Source organism: Branchiostoma floridae, chromosome 1 (assembly GCF_000003815.2).
Source record: "Branchiostoma floridae strain S238N-H82 chromosome 1, Bfl_VNyyK, whole genome shotgun sequence".
NCBI classification, from domain to species: domain Eukaryota; kingdom Metazoa; phylum Chordata; class Leptocardii; order Amphioxiformes; family Branchiostomatidae; genus Branchiostoma; species Branchiostoma floridae.
The window spans coordinates 15,472,628-15,494,904 of NC_049979.1; the positions used below are offsets into that span (position 1 = coordinate 15,472,628).

The 22,277-nt window shown below is 46.1% G+C and overlaps 1 protein-coding gene across 7 annotated transcripts in view; it reads left to right on the top strand.

Moving 5' to 3' along the window:
- The window catches only part of LOC118412270 (SPARC-related modular calcium-binding protein 1-like), a 30,742-nt gene that overhangs the window by 4,479 nt on the left and 3,986 nt on the right, over nt 1–22,277 (top strand). For 2 of the 7 annotated variants that reach the window (XM_035815011.1, XM_035815021.1), the window contains exons 2-9: nt 8,170–8,347; nt 8,784–9,035; nt 9,444–9,494; nt 9,834–10,235; nt 11,140–11,220; nt 12,793–12,879; nt 15,436–15,741; nt 20,174–20,267. In XM_035815011.1, the coding sequence (XP_035670904.1) occupies nt 8,170–8,347; nt 8,784–9,035; nt 9,444–9,494; nt 9,834–10,235; nt 11,140–11,220; nt 12,793–12,879; nt 15,436–15,741; nt 20,174–20,267 (1,451 nt within the window). Of the gene's footprint in view, nt 1–3,453; nt 4,389–8,169; nt 8,348–8,783; nt 9,036–9,443; nt 9,495–9,833; nt 10,236–11,139; nt 11,221–12,792; nt 12,880–15,435; nt 15,742–20,173; nt 20,268–22,277 lie in introns of those variants that run through there. The other 5 variants (XM_035815039.1, XM_035815059.1, XM_035815067.1 and 2 more) reach the window with 5 other exon arrangements.

Genomic DNA, 22,277 nt, shown 5'->3' on the forward strand with positions numbered 1-22,277 from the left:
AAAGCAAGGCAGTCACGTGCACTTACAACTATAATGTTATACAGGCATTAATGAAATACTACTACTACTTGTCTGGAAATTATCTGGGCTTCGTCACGCTCGCTCTCATGCTAGTACGCTCTCACCAACGAGCTTATAGGGAGCACGGGATTGAATTATTATTTCTCGCTTCGTGGACCATACGCATCAACAGTCGAACTTTTTACCTTTTTATACGTAAAGTAAACTTGTTTGGTGTTAAGTCAGATCTGAGTTAAATCAAAGAGGCTAGATCACACGTGTCAGCGGAGGCGCCAGGGGTGTGGTACCGGCTGAGTCGTAATTGTCACTGTCACAAATCAGACCTGACTTTGAATTCGAACTTGATGTTTATGTTCGTTCGGCGGGACCCACGGGCGCCGTGAGGCTGTGATGACGAATGTCGGACTGGGCTCCCGGCCAAGCCAACCCTCTTCCGTGATGCAGGGGTAAGCACCGTGGGTGCCGGGGAACATGAAGCCTCCGTGAGTGCGATAAAAGGAGATGACAACTGACAAATGGTTTAGGAAATGATTCATTTGTTGTCCTTTCTTTTCTGAGGTTTGTTCGCCTTCTCCCGCAAAGCGTAATCAGCCTCGTGAAAGAAAACTGGGACCGTCCGAAAATGAACCGCTTCCCCTCCTAACATCTGCTCGGAGATTATGTGGTCAGTTTGAACTGGTGGCGCTGTCGATCGCCCGGCAATTCTAAGGTCTGAATGAATAGACCAAGATAAGTCAAGATAAGAGCCACCTGGGTCACCGGTGAGCAATTATATTAACTGATAGATTCTGTGATGTATTTTGATCATTTTCACAATTCAAATATGCCTGTCCCTGAGGCTATCGACAGGATCATCCAATCAATAGTGGAAAATTCTCACTATTGTCAGGATCATCCTGTCAATAACAGAAGATTTTGCATGTTGCGCTGCTGACAGGATGTCCTGCGATGTCCTGTCCACAGGACAATCCTATCAACAGTTAAAAATGTTCACCATTGATGGGATGATCCTGTCAATGATGTTTGTCACTACTGACAGGACCGTTTTGTCCACAGCCCCTTCATTTCAAAATTCAGACCTGAAAGGGGCCTTGTGAAGAAGTCTATCCTGCGCTCGACCAAACTTCCTTGATGATTCTACTAAGATGACGGCCAGTCACTTACTTGTTTTGAAACAAATTTTAAAACGTTTATGCTTTATTGAATGGCGAGTAACTATACCAAACCACAGGCTACTAAGGAAGTGACTGCTTATAGTTCTTGCTTACCGCATTATAACTTTTGGAGAAAGACTTGATGGAATAGTGTTACAAGACGCTGATATTCCTGTACACATCTTTGCTACAGATAAAATCTAACAGGACTGGGAATGTGTCAAGGTTAAGATGTTTCCCTTCCGAATTACAAGCCGGTGGTAGTCTATAACGTACAGTGGGTGCGTCTTGCGTGACATCTCCAGCCCACTGAGTCTGGCTTTGTTTAGGAATGGGTCTGACGTGGGACGAACGGAATTTTCCCACAGTAATCCCAGAGAAATTGATATGTATATTGTTTATACATCTTTACAGGAAAAAAATGTCGCACCGTTTTGGTATGTCAAGTTTATTGTTGTGTGAATGTAGAGAGGGTGTTCTAGAAATTACATGAACTGCATAGGGTCCACAAATGATAAAATTATCAAAAAAATCAACATCCTGACTCAATAATGTAGTGATGCATGAAAAGTGTGTGTCCTTGCACATGATTCGTTGGGACGAAAACTGCATTTCGCACTTGGGATAACATTTTTCATGACATTGAATTCAGTTAGAAACTGCATTATTCTTTTACTCTTGAGCGTCCCCTCTCCTCTTTCCCTTCATTAATTTTTTGTGCATTTGTACTGATGACCAAAATTAAAGTAAAAGCGACTTGTGTGGCCGGTAAAACCGGCAATGCGTAAACAGTGGACAAAGCAAAGTCATGGGCAATTGTACAAAGTCACACACTTGAAGGTAGAGAATGACCGAGGTATTTCCGGGTGTTTCCGGGTAGACACGCATGATCTAACACACCGATCTATAGGCCTAGGTGTTTTCAGACAATAAGCACCTGCAATTATGTGAACAGACGAACAAACATAATAGGAGGACAAAAATGTATAATCAATACAGATATGCAGTGTAAGTTTTTATCCTCAGGCTTTTCCCCTGTGTTTGTATCCTGACAGAAGAAGCACCGTAGAAAATAAGTCCAGCCACTTGAAGTTTTACGTTGAACCTAGCTTTATCAACACGTGTTGTAATACCCCCCTCACATTATATACGATCTTCGGGCGTATTTCGCGATCGCACGAAGGTCGGCTGATTTTAAGATCTTAAGATGGTCTTGCGTATTATTCACCCAAAATCTGTCCCCCTCACATATAAGCGAGCCTTGTGCGATCGACGGTGAATAAATCTATGATAATGAACCTCCCAACCTCTTGCACGTGGACAAGGGAACACAAAACGTTCCTCAAAAAAGGAAAGAGATCAATAAATGTTGCTTATTTTGTTGTCGTAATCTTTTTAACCAATGAATTTAATGCGCGGGCATAATAGAAATGGCACAAGAAAGGGAAGTGTGTCACAAAGCCAGCCTACATACTACCACAGGGGCCACAATGTTAGAATTACCCTCACATTCCCAGAAATTCAATTTTTGTAAACAATCGGAAGTCGGGTGAACGTCGCCCGAACGTCGCCCGACTAACGGGCGTTCGCCATCCGATTTGCGCTCGATGATTAACAACTATGTCTGTGCTCGCCTATCGGTCTTCAATCGTTGGATTGACGCAAGACTATTAACCGATAGCCTTGCGAGGTACGTACGATTTGCACGCACGATCTGCGACTCGGTAACGAGCTCTGCGATCTCGGAGATCTCCTGCGACTTGTCGCTTATGTTAAGAACATGTTTCGCTGCACCGCGACCGTCGTAAGACTCCTGAAAATTGCCGGCGATCCCTAAAAATCGCAAGATGATCGTGAGAACACCGGACGTCTTACTCACGAAAATGTCATTTAGAGCTCGTAAACTAGTCTTCCGATCGAATCGCGCCTAATGTGAGGGGGGTATAACGAAGACCACCATACATAATACCAGCGTGTACAGACTGGGTGGCGCAACAGCCGATCTGACCCACACCTTGTTTGAGCCAATACACGACAATTAATATTACATTAAGCTCCTTAACCCGCCTACACGGCGACATGGCCCAGACGCGCCCATGGCCTACTGGGTCTGAAGTTCATGCGGCGCTCGTGCAGGTAACCTAAACAGTCCGGGGCCGTCTTACGGTAACCGGGTGGCTTCTGTCAGCACACCGGTTCACACGGCCTGGTCGTGACGTCACCTTAATGCGCCACTCAGAGGTCAATCCCAAGTATTTCCTCTCAAGACAAAAGTGGGCTGGCAAACGCCCGCTGAAAGATCCCGTGGTGCTTGAGACTCTTTAAGTCTTGACCTATTTCCACTTGATCGCCCCCCCTTTATGTAAACGTGACTTAGAATTCCACAACGAGCTCCGAACAAAACGTTTAACTTCCCGTCGCCCGGGTTGGCAGCGCTGGTTGGGAATCAGTGGCCCATTAGGTTCCAATTTCTTCTCCGGCTTATGAGATATCCGAACTGTTTACTTACTGTCTTCTCTAGCTAGGAATATCCAGTCGGCCTCTAGTGCCGGTGAGAATGTGACTGTAGCACAAGAGAAGGCATAGTTGAGTTAGGGGACACTCAAGTGGCCAGAGAAGTCCACCAACAGCGAGCACTTCGGGGACGTTCCGGCTGGATTAGCATTTAAATGACAGAAGGCGGATTGTCACTTTTTGCCGCAGGACACGGAAAATCCCTCGGACAGTCGATTAATTTGTGGTGATAATGACCGTGTTGTCTTGTTGATCCCCCTTCACGCCTATTCAGAGTGCCGCCTTTTCTGTTCTATAGTCCGGCGAACGCGGACGATTGAGAACATGAATCTGCATGTGTATTAGGGCTGTGGTTCGGCCAATCACAACCCCGGACTCCTGCCGCACAAAGGCATTTAGTCTCGGGTGCCCATCTGCTTCGGGTTCGATACCGACAGCGTCAGGGCGACAACAGAAGACTGGATCGGCCGGGCTCTGCCCAGTGGTGGTGAAAACTGTGGAATCTGTCGTCGCGAGAGGGTTTCCCAGCCAGCGGAGTGGGTGCTGGGCAGTTTTACGAGGGAGTGCTTGTGACGTCGGCCGAGTGCAATAGCAGAGAGCTTGCCAGGGAGGAGGATGGGGCTGTTAGCGCGGGCGCTACTGCTCTTCTGTCTCCTGGAGGTTGTGGTGTCGCAGAGAGCTGACAGAACCAGCATACGGGTGAGTGTGCGGTGCACATACTATCTGATTCTGGTAGCGATTATTATCCGCTAGCTTGAGTGTTAGGTGTAGAAACCTTGTAGAAAACTCCGTCCACACTGGCCTCCCTACCTTCCCCATGCAGGAGACCCATGTGTTCTTGTTGTAGCCTTTATAAAATCCCAGTCTCTTTAACTCAACTGTGCCTCATCTGCGTATCGAAATATCTACATGAGATCCCAGAAGGAAAATATTTACCGGTAAACAGGCGAAGCACACGGGGCAGGCTGCCGAGTTGTGTGCGAACACGGCATGCCGGCGGACGGGAAGAGTTTATCATGATCCACCTTATCGGGCCCTACAATCGAACCTATCGATGATGATTTTCGCACCTCGTATCGGCCATTTTCACACGGAGGATATCGGCCGCCAACAGCACGGCTCCAATCGGCTGCGACACCGTTTATTTGTCCCGTCCCTCCAATGTTTACCCACAGCGGCTGATACGCTAACGCAGAGTTTATTCTAAGGTCTCTCAGCGGCTCCATTCGCCCTTCGCCAAGGTCCCGCTTTTTGGGGCAACAAGATCTTGTGTCGGACGTTCCCAGACGCACTGCCGCAGCATGGTCTAGATTTCCCACAGTACCATGAATTAGATATTCATTATAGGGGGTCTCCATGTAGTTATATCGACTAATGGTATTTAGATAACGTAATTGTGTTAATATGTATGGCAGGAGCGTAGGCATGACATTATCCCCCTAAGACATCTACATCTTGACAGGCAGGGGTGTATTATACAGTATTACTGGTGCTTTGGACGTAATTGTTCTGCTACCCGCATCTCTGTTGGGATGGGGGTCTGGAGAGTATTTAGTTCATTGGCCCGGAAAGGATAATGCAAGGAGTCACAAGTCCAGTTCCTAGATGAGCGCAGTGTGTATGTACGGTTGGTCCTATCGCTGTGGGAAGAGTAACGATGGCTCTTCTGCGCAACTGAGCACACAAAACAATAGCAAGAATTGGGCACAATCCATCACGGCGCCCCAGCTTTTCAGATGTGCTCCCGAGCTGACATGAATTATTTATCGGGGTGACCGCAAGGACTTGCGAACCGTGCGCTGGCTTCGGTTCCCGTGTTCGTCAGACGACAGCTAGGTTTTGTCAGGAGTATAGGGGCTGCTGCAAGGTACATCAATTATGAAGCGGGACGTGGTCTAGCATACAAATACGACGGTCTTACCGAACCGACAACCGCAGTGTGGGTTTATTTTTCTCGTCCGTAGCCACCCATACCTTGTCAAACGGTGGAAGGACTTGCCTTTTTAACCTCCCCAACAGCGGTAAGATATCCGATCCTATTCAGCAACCTTCGGCTTGATACTCGGATGAAGCCTTGTTGGGAAAGCTAAGCCGGGGTGGTGAAAGCCACTCCGCCGCGCAGGTACAGGATCCGCTGCCCCCAGCAGTGTGAGTTCAGGTGGTGTCTGTTTGGTTAGATAAACCATACAAACATTGCCATGCGGCTCGCGGCAGATCAGGCCGCACCACCTGGACCCGGCATACACGTGTGTCCTCACTATTCCTCATTTCCGACTTATCAATGTCAAAATTATCGCGGCTCTGATTTCCATGTCGGTTTGCTCAGGCCCGGGTGCGCTTTACCCATTGCATCTGTGCTTCGGCAACAAAACAAGGAAAACGATATTTCGTGAACAAAACTGTACTCCTGTAAAGACTTCAATACACACTGATCATAGATTGTTGTGTTCTTGTGTGTATCTCTGGAGATAACGGACAGAGAAGTGTGTATTGGTGATCTTTTATCTGCTATAATTGAGTGGCCGAGGGTGCTTACAAGAGTTCTTTGTGTGTGCGTGTGAGAAACACAAGCACGTAGCGATGTACGGTAAGTGCGTGGTCCTTTCATAGCCGAGGTTTCAAAAGGGCACTATTTACTAAATGTGAAAGAGAAACTGTATCTATTGTCAGTATAAACTAGAGTCAATACACATCTTTGTGGTGTGCGCTCGCCTGGCACATTGGCGTACTTTGAGCTGGAGTAGTCAAACGGAAGGCATACCCCACCATAGGCGACGAGCGATCACTGACAAACCTGTTAGCACAGGGCTGATGAGACAGATAAGCTCCCTCTCCGAGAGGGTTCACTTTTCGCCTAAAATAAACACGTCTCTGGTAGCGAGCTTCGATTTCTTCCTGGAGAACGGAACCTCACTCCTTGAGTCTTGCCTCTCAGTTCGGCGGCTCCTCTGTCGGCGTCCGCCCTCAGTCCTTCCATCTACCCGACCGACCTCTTCATCGAGACAAATTAACAGCACATCAAAAAGGGTTTTCTATTTGTCCATGGCATCAGATTCAATGCATATTCGTGAGACCGCCACACCGCAGCGAGAAGAGGCTTAGGCGATGTGTTTGTCTGTAATCGGCTTAATCCTTCACACAAGCCCCTATTCCATGACATTGGGAGGTTTACATTACAAGGGGATCAAAACTTCCCAATTTTCTCAGCTGTGGACACGCCAGGACCCGAATATTGTATAAGTTTGCAAACCTATTGTGAAGAACAGTATCCTCTTAGGGGTGAAAAAAGGGAGGGTCGTGTGAAATAACGGCGTCATCGTTTTTAGCGCGGCATGTATCTCTAAATGCGTCTCTCTTTCTAGTATCTCTGAGTCACTACAACTGTCTGATATTGTTGTTTCTGTAACTTTGAAGATAATCGTGTATCATTGTCAAGGTTTGAAATGCCTGGTGAATAAAAAAAGGGTTTACAAACATGACATGGTGTCTTAAAATTTGAGAACTTCATTTTTAAATTTCGACTTTACGTTTTGTAATCTATAATAGGAAATCCCACATTCTAACTTGTAAGTGAACGAACGGTAAAGGTGCACATGCCATTACGTAGAAAGAGCATGCACGTTTTTAGTTATATCCTAACAGATACATGTATATTCAATGAGATATTTAGAAGCCCAACCGCTTGCCAAACTTTGCCTCAGACAAACTCCTTGTTGACCGTGGACAGACTGAGATTAGCCGGGTTTATTTAGGACCACTCGCCTCTGCGTCCCGTGGGAAGTACGGGGTGAGACAAGTCAAGCAGGCTGATCCTCCGAGTGAACACAAGTCAAGAGGGTTGATAACGGGAGTGTTTGGATGTGTCAGGTAGAGGTGACGTCCTGGCGTGCTCACGTCAGGGGGACGTCACTCACGGGGTAGTGTTCGCAGCTGTGCTGAGGGCTGGGGTCTCAGGTCCTTGTCGCACAGAAGTCGCACGACAAGGGTTTAACCAAGGAGCTTTTATCAGAAGCTCCTTGGTTTAACACGACAGTGGATTTTGTTGACATTATTAGGACAGTCAGTCATGGACATCGACAGTTCGTCTGTCTTGTGACACAACCGTTTGTCGTAGATCATTGTCAAAATAAGACAAAAACACAGACAGACAAACGCTGCTAAAACTATATCCTCCATGACATTTCATGTCTCAGTGTCGTTACGATTGTTTGCACGTCACGTGTTTACCTTGGATGCGACAGAAAAAAGAGGAGTCCCCAGCAGTGTCTGCCTATCAATCATGTGAACGTTTCCACCTCAGCCCTATTCTACCAGGAATCCTTTTGTAGTAGACCACATGTACGACGTGAAAGGCCAAGGGGTTGTTGCTTTGCCCGCGTCGGTACAGAAACGTTGAACTAATGACCTTTATTGCAGATCGTAATATTCACACAATTGTATCACTCTGTATATTTCTATTCATTTTTCCATACCCGTGCAGCATCTACTGATCGGAGACCTGGACGAGCACCAGGAATGTAATTACGACTGTACACTGGAGATGAAGAGAACGGTTTGCGGCACTGACGGCAGGACGTACAACTCTCGCTGTGAGATGCAGCGGGCGAGATGTCAAACTGGGAGGAGCATCGAGGTGCAGCACAGGGGGAAGTGCAAAGGTACCCATATTCCCACGGGAAAACCACGATGCATCATGGGGAAAATTGAAACCACTATTTTTGTTCACTGGAGTGTTCATGATTTTATCACACATCGGAATTCAATTCATTGGATTTAATCAGAACTTGCTAAATAGCACTATGGCAAAGTTGACCTAGTCCGCAATAACAAGAGTACTAGTACAAGTAGACTATTTAGGATAACTGACCTGTTTACTTCTCCAGGATAAATAACTCGCTTACCGGAAATTCAGCGATCATGCGTTATTTCTGAAATGAAGGTGAATATAAGTGATAGACACGTAATCAAGGAGTGGAGCAAATGTGTTAGGCTTCTTGTGGCGTCCCCCGCCCCGGTTTAGGGATGGTGGACCCAGATGTTCTGATCACGGTCGCTTGTTTCACACACTCACACACAAACCTGCGACTGTTTCAGACGCGGGGCGGTGCCACCGCGAGCGGTCTCACGCCCAGGAGCTGGACCGGCGGCCCATGGTCGGCATCTTCATCCCGGAGTGTAACGAGGACGGCAGCTACGCCGAGGTGCAGTGCCACACGTCCACCGGCTACTGCTGGTGCGTCACCCGCGACGGGAAGCCCGTGCCCAATTCCTCCGTTCGGTACCAAACGCCTACGTGCTCAGGTATGGGACAAGGCACATTCGAGGAGTTCAAGGAACCGCGGCAAGGTGGGGTTCTGCACGTCTTAACGGTTAGGAGGAGGCGGAAGGAGTACAAATTCACCGGCCGTGGGAGACGGTCTTACTCCGGTCTTCTTCTTTACTTCATAGGCTACGGTCACTGACCTTTGGGCGTGACTTTGTTGTTTTGTGTCGTATATATGTTAAAACGTACTATAACGTTGAGGGTGCTCAACGGCAAATACGTTCAGCTCCTACGTAACGGTGATCTGAACTGACATTGTACGATAAAGACAGTGATACGGCATTATGCGCTCTTGATCAACGGTTTGTCGTTATGACAACTATTTTTGTTATCTTTGTCGATACAGTCATGCGATTGCATGTCCCTGATGATGTTGTCTGTAAAAGGTTATCTGTGACAGTTGATGAGCACTTTTCTGCTCTTCTATCTAGGTCGAGACGGAAGACAAAGACGCCCAACACGAGGACGGAAAGGATCCAAAGGTACAGAGATTCAAGACTGCCTTTCTGTAGTATGCATGCAAATAACTCGTTCACTGGTGATGTATAATGTATCGTTTGTATCTACTGATATATAGTACATTACAGTATAAGTATTATCATATCTCTTTATGTAATTACATTTGCTCGTTGTATCTAGTTGATAAATGATGATAGAGATTTTTGTATATTGTAAGACAATGTACTGGGCATGTCGCAATATTTCACGCATGACATTAAAATGTGATATTGATCTCCACCATTTCTGGGCCAAACTTGGCAGAACCTTGGAAACATGAACCATGTGACAGAAACTCACTCCACCATACTGACATTATACAGAACAAACCGTTCCTGTGTCTCCCGCAGGATGCGGCACGGAGGAGCGCGGCGAGTTCAACGACAACCTGATCGACTATTTCGAGTCGGAGTATAACCGCCTACCCACTCCGCTCCCCGGGGCCTCGGCGCTGGACATCCTCCCCTTCCCCACACAGCAGGCCCCGCTCAACCTGGACTCCTCCGCGTCCAAGGAGCGCCGCGTTCTGGACTGGAAATTCAGCCAGTTGGACTCCGACAACGACGGTGAACTGGACAGAAAGGAGCTGAAATTACTGCGGAGAACGGTGAAGAAGGCGGTGAGGCCGCGGGCTTGCGCCAGGACCTTTACTAAATATTGCGACATGGACAAGAGTAAAAAGGTGTCCAAGAAAGAGTGGTCAGTGTGTCTCGGAGTCCCAGATAGTAAGTATCTATTCACGTTGTATTATCGAATTCTGTCGTCATTTCATCCATGATTTTGTCATATTTCTTGTCGATTTCTTTGTCATTTTGTTGATTTTCTCCTTTTTAGTTTTGCATGATATTGTAGTTTTTCATAGTCTTCATTACATTTAGGAATGTCTTGTTTTTTTGTCACATTTTCTTGATATTCATCTTGGGAATTGGGCAGGGTGATTTTCTTCGGGACAGTGCGAATGATTTTCATTTTGTAGTGAGTTGACTGTTACATTATGAACATTGGCACTGGCAATCCAGAAGGAACACCCCTGCCTGTTCTTTATTGGTGTATGGATGGTGTCAAATGTTCGCATGTCTTTGTTAACGAATTAATTACGTTTGGCTGATCAAGATTGTAATCACATTTGTGACGATGAAAAAAGCCACGTGAGAAACGCATGATGTATTTACTCCGTGTGGAAAAAGAACTACAAGAAATGCCGTTGAAGGAAGACATTCAACCTTTGAACCCATCCACTTGTATCTCTGTCTTAAGTCCTCCCTCTGCTTTCTCGACGTTCATAACAAAGTCCGTTCACGACTGGGTTTGGAGGACTAGAAACCTCCAAGTATTCTTTAGTACAGTAGATCATTCTTCCTACCTGAAACGGGAAATGAAAATAATTTGTTTAGAAGGAAATAATTTGTTTAGAAGGATGAAAATAATTTGTTTAGAAGGAAATTTAAGGATTTAAATTTCGACAACGTCTCTTAATAAAAAGGAAATACAGAAAGAAAGTTTAAGTTGATTTTATAGTTTCCACAACCACTTTCTCCCTCCCTCCTCCCTGTGTTTCTATGCCGGGCCATGTGCAAATGAAATATGTTGAGTCAGCAGGGTAGATACAAATGACACCCGTAATGGTAGTCCCCTTCCATTTGTTCCTGACGCTGAACGCAGAGGACCACACCACGGCGCCCACACGTGACCTCCAGCCGGCTCCACAAGGTAACGAAACTCTCCCGACTTCTCCGTGTAACATCCCACACAGACATAGCCTGGCGTCCAGCCTTCTTCAGAGCTGATCCGCTTCCAAACAGTCGCTATCCTGCCAACAAGGTGAGGTAGCGGCCGTCCGGAAGCGCACGCACGCTGAACACGGATGGACACCAGGCTAATACAGACGCACACCTACACTTGGAACCATTTGAGATGAGGGGATTATTTTCCAACATGTCAGGAGATAGTATCAGAACCTCGGCACGGGAGGCAGGTATCTTGTCTGGAATCGCTTGCGACTGTCCCGATCAATTGACCCGCGAGATGAATCATCATTAAAATACCGAGATAAGGAAATAGACTTTTAACTAAGGAATTCATTGAAAGTGGTCTCACTAATTCCAAACATACCACGGACGCTGAGAGACTGAACACCCCGTGTTAGGGTGTAAGAGATTTACTGTGACTGAGGATGCTAAGTTCATAGCCTAGGTGTTTTCTGACTCTCATGTTTGTGCACTAAAAGGTACGCACAAGTAAGCCTGAGAAAATTTGTCAACAAATATGGCGCTGTTCTTTTGGCTACGCTTCAAAGTCGGGGTGTAGTTCTGAACTCGCCACCATCATATGTTAGTCATTACTGTAGCGTCTCTCGACTGCAAGTTTGTGTAACATTTGGCCGGAAAACACTTCGTTTCTGGCCAAACCTGTTCGATACATCTTTTGTCGAGCGATAGAGAGCTTGTTACAACAACGTCTTAAGTACCAACGACGTCCGCTCAGTCCGTTGACAGGTGAGAAGACGCAGGTACGGAGCAGGCAGCGGGGAAGGCCTTGTCTTTCAGAGCAGCTCACTTTGCCTTAAGAACCTCTCAGCTCGTGTTGATGTCGACATTTAGCCCCGGTAATCACGTTGTTGATCTGCGAATTCCATCTGAACGACGAACGGCTGCAGCCTAACACACCGGCACCGTGCCGGGTAGAGTAGGTTAGAACCGGGCGGTTAGAATTCAGTTGAGAAAATTCGGAACTCTAACAGTACACTGATCGTAAGGCTTAAAATTATAGAGTTTACAGGAAGTGAGCAAGTAAAAGTAAAGTCACAAGATGCCATTCAAGCTATCATCTGTTACAGCCGAAGAAAAGGAAAGCCATGCACGCTACTACACTTTGGTATCAAAGTCGGACATTTTGTCTTCCACTGCGTCAAACATAGTGCACCAAAACACTCTGGAGAATTTTGTATATAATACTTATTCTTTATTGTTACATTGCTGGTTGCTATTAGCCGTCGGGTAAAAATATGAGAATTAAGTTGATTAAGATAATTTGTTCGCAAATATTGGTCGAGAAAGAGTATTGTATCGACCCAGTTGTGCTTTAAACATGGTCCGATTTTCACAGCCATGTATTGACACAAATGATCAGAAGTTTTGTTTCGTCAACTGTGTTTGATACGTGACAATAAGACGTACAGTAATGGGGATGGCTTCTTTATGAAACTACTACAGAGGCATGTTTCCACATATCACAATGACAGGCTTGTCAGCACGCTTCCTTCTTGTTGTTCTTCTTCCTCAGTGATGGACGCTGCTGCCCCAGCTCTCTCCAACAAACAGATCACCAAGCGACAACCTACAGTCAGCAACAGAACCGCTGCCGCTTTAGGTGAGGAGAATTACTAGTATCTTATGCTGAAGAAAAAAAAGAAGAGTTTTCGACTTCTTTTCCTCCCTTACTTGACTAGTGGCCACCACCAGATCCCTATCATATATTTGAAGGCCACATGAAAAGTACAAATTGGCGGAAACGGCTGGGCTTTCCCGGCTAACTCCTCTGGCAAATCCGTCGATCTAATCTGGCTAATCAGAACGGTTTGTGTGTCCCAGAGAGGAGCCTTGTGGAGGCTAGAAGTGCTGGACGCCAATTTTCCCCATGATTGCAATGCAAATTGAAGGTATGTGGTCGGAGGTATGCTGAAGTCGCTAGGTTTCTCCAGAGGCGCAGTATGGGACCTGTCGAGCCGGCGGGTCCTGCCTCAGCTGTCCTTGATCGTCAGGGACCAACGAGCCTGAACTTGCCTGAGGAGCGGTGTTAGAAACCTCCTGCCATGAGCGCGATCCTGACACGTACAGCGAGACAAACTTCTGGTGCCCTTCTTGTCACCTCTCGGATCTAAAGATACAAAGATGTATCTGTTCCTCATGGATTACGTGGGATTAACCTGTTTGTAGTGGATTTTAAAGGCTCGAGCTCATAAGTCAGCTAACTGTGTGTAATTATGACTGACTTGCGGGTACTGCAGATTCATTGCAGTTCACTATGATCTAAAAAAAAGAGTTTTAGTTTTAGTTTTAGTTTTAATTCCAATACCAGGCTTGATCTTCAGTCCGTCCATAACTGCACATTTGTGTTCGACTGCGCATGTGTGTATGTTTGTGCGCGCGCCCGCGCGTGTGTGTGTGTGCGACACTTAAATTCAACCTGCACCAAAAGTACAGAGTGAGAGTCGTTAATTTTGTGTCTAGTTGGCAAACCTATCGTGTTTAGCACCACGTAAATCAGCCTATTTAACACGTCCAGAAACAGAGTAACAAAACTTTAAGCGCGTCTTTTCCTTCTGTGAATGGAGGGCAACAGCCAGCAGTTCGCAGCGTCCCACGGTCAATCTGAAACAGATCTCTCACTTCAACCTGACCGCTGCCCGGAAACCCTGGCGCCCGCCGCTGGATACAACAGTTATTACTGAGAGAGTCGTTATTGGTAACATTTGTGTCGCCACTGCTCCGGGCACTAGTGCTGAACGCTCCGCAGGTTCTGGCGTCTCCCGCCCGACCACATCCTCTGTAAACGATGTGCTCAGATATTGGTTCGGACAGCCCATAATAATCCGGTACAGATCGGTGTCAAAATCGCATTTCACACTTGGTTGGGCGCGCACGGGAGAGCAAGTCAGGCTCCGTTAGTCGCGAAATCCAACTTTGGGAGGGTCCGGTAAGCATGATTTCAACTGAAGTCCTCCATTATACGATTTTTTTCTTCAGTTTACTTGTGCGTACTTTCACTGTCGTAACTGGCCGTGTCAATCACAAAACTAGCAGGGATCCACGTCCTTTTTGATATCTACCGTCACAGGTCTACTGCCTTTGATCTGCAAAGTAGAATGTTAGTTGCCTGATCATCTACCCGACGACACTGAAAGCGACAAGGCCAGTTTGAGCTGAGAACTAGGTGAGGAGCTTCTTATCCACCGACCTACAGAGTCTCAGACGCCCAAGGGAATGTCTCAAGGATTTTTGAAGGTGTGGGCAATCGCCCAAGTCTTCGAGTCAAGGAAGAGAATTGAATCTCACAAAGTATGGACGGGTGCTAAAAGATGAAAAGAGATTTGATACCGGGGTGATCGGGGGAAGACAGATGGTTTCCACAACACCACACCTATAGGCCCTGTAGTCTGGTGGCGTCTGTCATATATCACATTCTTGACTTGACGAATGTTATACAAACTCGAAAGACAACATTTTCGCGAAAATGCAGAACATTTTCCCTGTGACATTTCTACTCGCACACCATACCATACAATTATGCTCCCCCAATAGTATTGTGTTAGAGTAAAAAAAAATACTTGGTTTTTGGATCAGGTCAACTATACCACTAGGCATGCCCTATGGCATTGTGTGCGAGTAAAATGTTCATATTTACCATATACAGCTAATATGCTGACACAGTTCTAAGCTCTGATTGGCTCCTGACAGAGGAAGAGGAAAGAAGACGACAGGAAAACAATATGTTTTGTAACATAACTATGTCGTGTACAATTATCTAAGACACTAATTGGTACATTTAGGCTGTTCCAGACATCGATCAACCAATCCATGAGATAAATCTATTTCTATCCCTTACTGCGACAGAATGTATGGAAAGAATTGAAAAATTGTCCGGGGTACAGATGAGCAAGTTTCCATGCTAACAGGGCTATTTGCTGGCTTACAGTATATTTCTCTAAAGTCTCTCGCCCACATGCATCTAGAGTCAAGCGCAACGTGGCCTGGTATCCATCCGTATTTGCGGTATTATATATGTAGCTCCCGAGTCTCTATCTGCTGAGAGGACAGACTCGGGAGCTATAATACGACTGGATAAAAGGCTAGGTACGTACAATGTCCATGTTCTACCTCTAACACTGTCTTGAGCTGAAATGACCCTCTCTGCTCCCTGTTCCAGTGAAAGGCTGTGAGCTGGACCGCCAGAAGGCTCTGGACGACCAGAGACGGAGTCCTCCGGGCACGGGCCTGTACATCCCGGAGTGTAACCCTGACGGTAGCTACAAGTCTGAGCAGTGCCACAAGGACACTGGGTACTGCTGGTGCGTGGTTCGGTCCACAGGCCGACCCATCCCGGGAACATCCACCCAGCACAGCATGCCGGACTGCGAGGGGGCCGAGGGGATGATGCTGAAACCAGAAGTGTCCGACCCAATGTCCGTAGAGAGGAAACCTGTGACGCCCTTACCACCGAGGGAGTTTAAAGGTATCTTGTTCGATTGCCATAATATATATAAGTTACTACATGCCTTTGGATGGAAAGTTGGTGATTGTAATCCACTATCTCGATGTGGAAGTCTTTAGACCAGTTAAAGAATTAACATGATCGTCGAGTTCTGAAAACGTTTCCAGCACCCAAAGTGTGCTTGTAATCTGTAGGTACTCCATATTTCCCAGGACGGTAAACACCTGACGCTTCACTTGAAGCCTGGGGTTTTCCTTGCTTCTTGGCAGGCAGACCTCAAAAAGTACATACAAGTTCGTAATGACGCTGTATCTTCGTTTTGTTTGCTGTACAACTTCCGATACGTTGCTCTGGTACATATAACATTTACATACTTTTAATGGGTCACGTGACTTAATGCAATCCTAGTCTCCACTAGACACGTCCAGGTGCGACAAACTTGTGGAAATCGGTAAGATATCGGAGACGTTAAGCAGCAATCAGCATGAATCCCTGGCATCCGGATCCCGATTTCTACTATTCTAGTCTGTAACGTAGAGGCAGTTCGAGCACGACCACAACCTGTCGGCTCGGGTGTTTAACGGGCGGATGGATCAAATCTGCGAAGTTCTGTAAACTGTGTAAATGGGGTCAGCCAGCGACAGGAAAGGTCAGCGGGTGTAAAACCTGAGCCCCGGCTGAAAGACCAGGAACAGAGACGCCGGGGAAACATGTGCAACCTTCATATGGACCTTTATCTGGCTCCGGCTGGGTTCAAAGCGTCGTCAATGTCATTCAACAGCCACTAGGAAGAGCGGCCAAGGCCGATAGAACTATCTAGTTGAAAATGAAAGACGGTTCGGTCTAGTATTTCATAAGAAATTCTCCTTGAAGTGGTCATAAGAAGAAAGAGAGGTTTGATGTATTCGGGAAATTACAGAAAGTGCAATTAACGACGGGCCATACGTTACAATGTCCTGTTCCTATGATTATTAACCAATTCCTGTCGCGTATTAGTCGGGAGAGCCATGAAAGCCCGACATTAGAACTCCGGATCCCCACCCTCTGGTTCAGAAGAAGGGCCGCAATCCACAGTACTACGCATGTTACCAATATAACGTCAAGGACGTCAGGGGACCTCTTTCAACAACTTCAAGGTTCCGATCGTTTACTTAGAAGATAGACTTAAAGGCCATTAGTTGATATAACTTTCCCACGTTGGTTTGGTTTCCTGTCGCCTCAGTCGTTCAACGAGCTCTATGAGCGGTCATCGAGCGTCCAAAATTTAATAAACCTACCATTGGTCTTTCCGTGAGCACCGGATAGTCCCCGAGCCCCTCCAGTGATCTCTCCAAGTCCTTGCTCCAAGGTCTTTGAAAGATCCCTGATATCGGCCAATGATCATCCAATGACCGCAATGATTTTTTTGGTCGTTTATTGACTGCCCAACTATCCCGTCCTATAGAAGTGGGCCGAGCAGGTCGATATGAGCGTTACTAAAACGTTTCAGAAATACATGTGCTAGGTACTGAGATGGACAGCACAGGGAGGTTGTACACGTGATGTCTATCCACGGTGGTAGAGTTGATTTCCACAAAAAGGTCAGGCTTGTTGAGGAAGAGGATGAAGTCTGTCTGAAGTCTGCCTTCCATCTTGTTTGGTGGTGTGCAGAAGTTACACAGTGGTCGCGGCGGCTTGAGAGCACCATAGGTAAAGTTCACGGACTTTTGACCCTGCAGATGTAAATCAATCAGATATATGTGTCACGGGATGCCCAAAAAACGCGTCATCAGCTACCGTCACTAAAATGCAAAACTACTGGCGCCTTGATACGTACATTGGCATCTTCGAAGACACAACGTGTTTAAAGGCGACATTCTATTACCATAGAAATCAATGGAAGATCTTCAAACGCTTTTCGATTGGACGAGACTGTTGCATGTTTCCCAGTAATAGAAAAGTAATTCGGAGCAGCTGCATGACACTAGACATCACGCAGATGACAATGTCCCCATTGACGTACCCCGCAAGTAGACAATTGGCACTGTAATGTACTTTTTGGAATGATTCCACCCCGAGTACTTGGAAGTCATTATTTACTGGCTGGTGAACGTTATCCGTTAAGTTCAGCCTCGGTCACATCTCTGTGCTATGATGTACCATGGCGTGGCAATGGCGGACAGACGTCGACATGATCAAGCCTTTAAAATCCCATACTTCATCGTGCGATTTTCCAACTCTGGCCTTCATACTAGACACCGCACTAAACCGCAAGGAAAAGGTTTCCAGAAGAATATAAGAAAAGGCAGTAGCCTAAGGGTCATCCTAGTTCGTTACTCTTGCTGGTGAGGTGCGAGTATGGGAGCTCAGGTAATCTAATTGGGTTGACACTCAGGCTGGGTCCATAGTGATCTTCCACAAGAAGCCACCAGACTCAAACGCTATTGACCGTAGATAAACTGAAGGGCACTGACCGTTGTTACTGGTCCGGAACGAGAGCAGACAGACAGGGCATTTAAACATGACAGAAGAAACAACACTCTCTGTCTTCATTTTCAACCCGTTAAATCAAACGCAGATTTCTCTTTTAAAACGTATGTCGTGACTAGCAGTGAGATCGAGGTATATATTATAATATATATATATATCCTCGCTTTCCAGATTTGCATGATAGGTCAGTGACGTTTAGCTGTAGTCCATTGCCAAACACGGCAAAGATATCAAGAACAGGTCACGATACTGTTTGTTGGAAGAGTCATCAATGCCTGCTTGCATTAGCTTCACCCCCTTAGGGAAGCGAGGGTCCTTACCCCCGCCCCCTATGTTAAGAGATGGAGAATTGTCAAGCGTTTGCTGCCAACTCGTTATTTGATGTGACGCTGAACGACATCCCCTTCTTTGAGAACGCTCGGCAGATGCGTCTGCCCGAGGCGTACAGCCGGTAGAGACTAGTCCCTGCCTTTCTTATCTACACGGCACATTGTAAATCACTCATCACTGACCAGTAAAGAAACCTAGCTGTATGTATACAGGGCCTGGACGGTACTTTGAAGTGACAGGGAAGACCTGATTTTGGGCACCACAGCTCCTTTATCTTACACGTGGTCATCACCTTTGAGTGAAGGTTCGGACCTTCAGAAATAGACTCTGTGAGACTTGATGCTGTCCCTGAGCATGGTGGCACCGTCATGGTCACATCATGCGATATGTTCAGAGAGGTTTTTAACTTAAAGACGATGCTGATTACGTTACCGTGCCGATGGTAACCATGCACTCACATGTACCTTTTCAATTTCTGCATGATCGCGGTAACTTAATAGTCATAACTGTTAATTCTGGAGGTGAACCACAGACCCGCAAAACGTGCATCGACAGTTAACTCAGCCTATTCTTATTGGTCTCCGAACTGGTGGACTGGCTACATTGCAACGTTTCTGAAAGTAGCGGTGGTTGAGTAATCTGAACGGGCTTTGTCAAACAATAAGTGGAAAATAGCCAGAACAAATCTCTGCATGGTTATCGTCCAGCTCGGTTGCTGCCTTGTGTACTTTCCACTAAGTTGAAATGTTCACACACATTTGTCAGCTCTCCCGGCAGACGTCTGTAGTTGGGTGAACAAACTGTGACATAGATGAAATAGTTACAGCACATCATACTGTAGTCTCTATCAGGCTCCCCTGGCGGCTGCAGGAAGAGTAGAGATTGGTTGCCATGACGCTGTGAATATCCAACCACAGTTAGAGAAAGTTCATTTGTCCTTGGGGCATGTGCAAACTAAAGTTTCTATGATACGTAGGAGTACGTGGGAAAGGACAACCTCAACTTCTCAAGCCAACCGCACACACTTACGCCACAACTTTAGAAAAGACGTTGGAGCCGCATCATCTCGTTTAGTGGAACTTTATTCGAGCCAACACACAAACACGTCAGTTTCGTCGTGTGGCTTCTTCAGTGCCTTGGCTCGAAAACTTTCTCTGATAAGTTGATTCCTTTTGTAAATTATTCATTTTCCTACTATTTACTACGTCACCAGTGGAAAGTGGGGCCGACAGTACTGACTGGGAACCCAGCCGGGCCAAACTGATAATGGTTACAGCAGACATTTAAACAAACATACGCCGGATGTGAGCACAAATACCGTATATCACCGGCCACGGCCAGGGCCTGCTACTAGTTCTGCCGTCTCCTCAACCAGCATTCATGCCATCAACTCCGGTACTAAAACAAGCCGAGTTAAACACCAAAGATCACCTATATAAATAGCTTTTATGGGGCGTTTGGGCGTTTACACGCCAATAAGCATTTTCTGTGCCCTTTCTCAGCGCTGTACAGTACCGTCTACCTTCTATATCTACATTGCAGAAGATTAGGTTTGGCACGATGTCTTGAACCAGTCAGCATCTTTCACACAGCTAATAGAATGCAGTCATTCCTCGCTAACGTTTTCCCTCCTCTTCCCTGTGTGTGCGGACAGAGTGTCCAGGCGCCGCCAAAGACAGGTTCAACACGGTTCTGCTGGACGCACTCAGTACGGACATGGTGGAGGCCGCCCCCGACACCACGGGAAGGTGAGTGCACTCTCTAGTCTGATGACGCATGTATGTGTGTGGTCATAAAACTTACAGTCTACAACTTATGGTTTCGTAGCTACATGTTCATCAGGTGGTGTATTTTCTTCAGGCTATTTCCTTGAGTAGCGGATATAGGATTGGAGGGGAAGCATAACTTCGCGCATGGGGAGATGGGGGTAACTGCTTAGAAAGGGCGGGGCTCAAGACCTCTACAGATTTTCTTAAGTACAAGAGTTTTAAGCAGTGGTGTTTGAGAAAAATTCCTATAGGTCTTGTTGCCAATGTTGTAAGTGTTGACAATCCCTTTGTACCGAAGAAAGAAGTGTTTTCCCTTGGCATGGTCTTGCGCAACAGAAATGGGGGCAGTTTAGGAAAATACTGTAGGAGATATCTCAGCCTTTCAAACTCATCGATAAGATCTACAGTTGCAAAAATAAAACAACTTTTTTCTCAAAAGAAGAGTGCAGTCACCTACGTCACGCACAGTTTCAACTGCGAGTCTGAGTGATCGTCTTCAAACACAGGCTGTCTGAAGGACAGCTCGCCTCTGCATCGCCGTCTCGTCAGAGCAAATACACCGCTCTCAGCGCAAATATCCTGGCGTATTTCTATACTTGTTGCCAGAATTTTTCCGGTAAACTTGGGGTTGAAAAGAGGTCGGCGTGGTGAACAGTGGGAAAGAAGGTTCATTAAGAGAAGTCAATATTAGCCATGTCATGTCAGGATAGCATCATATGTCGTTCGATACTATAGAGCGGACAGTCTATTTCAGCCTGGAGATAGTTGATCCTATGCTCACTGAAAGAAAGGAATCTATCACAACACATTAGTTTAAATGTATTTCAATTCCATCCGGGACAAAACACCAGCATTAAGCATCTCAGTTTGACGGCCGCAGCTCTTCATCTTACATGGACGCGATGGAATGTTTCTAATTTTGAACGTGCCAGTATTTGTGGACCGAGGAGTGCTACCTAATGTTCACCTTGCCGTAGAAAATGTGACCTTGCAGAAAATAACAGCTGACCCCTTCCAAGGTGATCCGGGCCATGTGGTCCACACCTGAGACGTCCATGCGGCTGTTTGCTCCCGTCCTTATTGTTTCTCAAGTGAGAGGAGCTTCTGCACACCTGGACCAACAGAGAACACCTGTCCTGTGCAATCTTAGACAGGCTGCATCTGGCCTGAAGGAGATCAGAAATAAATCGTACGTGCTCTACGCACACATAGTACAGTTGTCCTGCCAGTATTCACGGTTGGCCCTATAAACAAACAAACAAACAAACAAACAAACAAACAAGTAAATAAATAAACAAACAAACAAACAGATATACAGACAAACAAACAAACAGATATAGTTTACCTGTTTTCCTAGGCATACAAACATCTGTATCAATTCATGAATAGAATAAAGCACAAAACACGCCTTATGTCCTCACATGATCAGACTAACTTTTAGGTTAATCCAAAGTTCACTCATGAAAGTACGCGAACATTACAGCACTAGAGACCATATTATCACCATCAGTTTTCTCCGAATGACCACAACGTGTCCACAAAGCGTGATGGACTAAACGGTTCAGTGCGGACTAAGGGGATCCTAAGGGTGTTGACAAATGGAAAGCATGATATAGGCACTTTGCAAGCTGACTAAAAAGCTCATACCCTGTGAGCTTTGACATTATAAGAATGCACACAGAAAACCTTCTTACATGCTTCACCTATTGTTTACACTGCTTCAGAAAGTCGAACCAAGGAGGATAAAAGTTTATTTCAGTCAAACAGAAGTAAGATGAAATATAGAAGATGTAATGGAATTTTATGGCAGTAGAACACATTTATCAGACCTGAGATCTTACGTTACAAAAGGATCAGGTTACTGATCTGTCCAGCTGGTCTGTACTCTGAGGCATGTTGAGATTCAACAGCCTAAAATGTCTCGTGGATGGTAATTTTGTGAAAAGTTAAAGGTAGTTCTATAGCCTTTTTGACACCGTATGTGCAGTG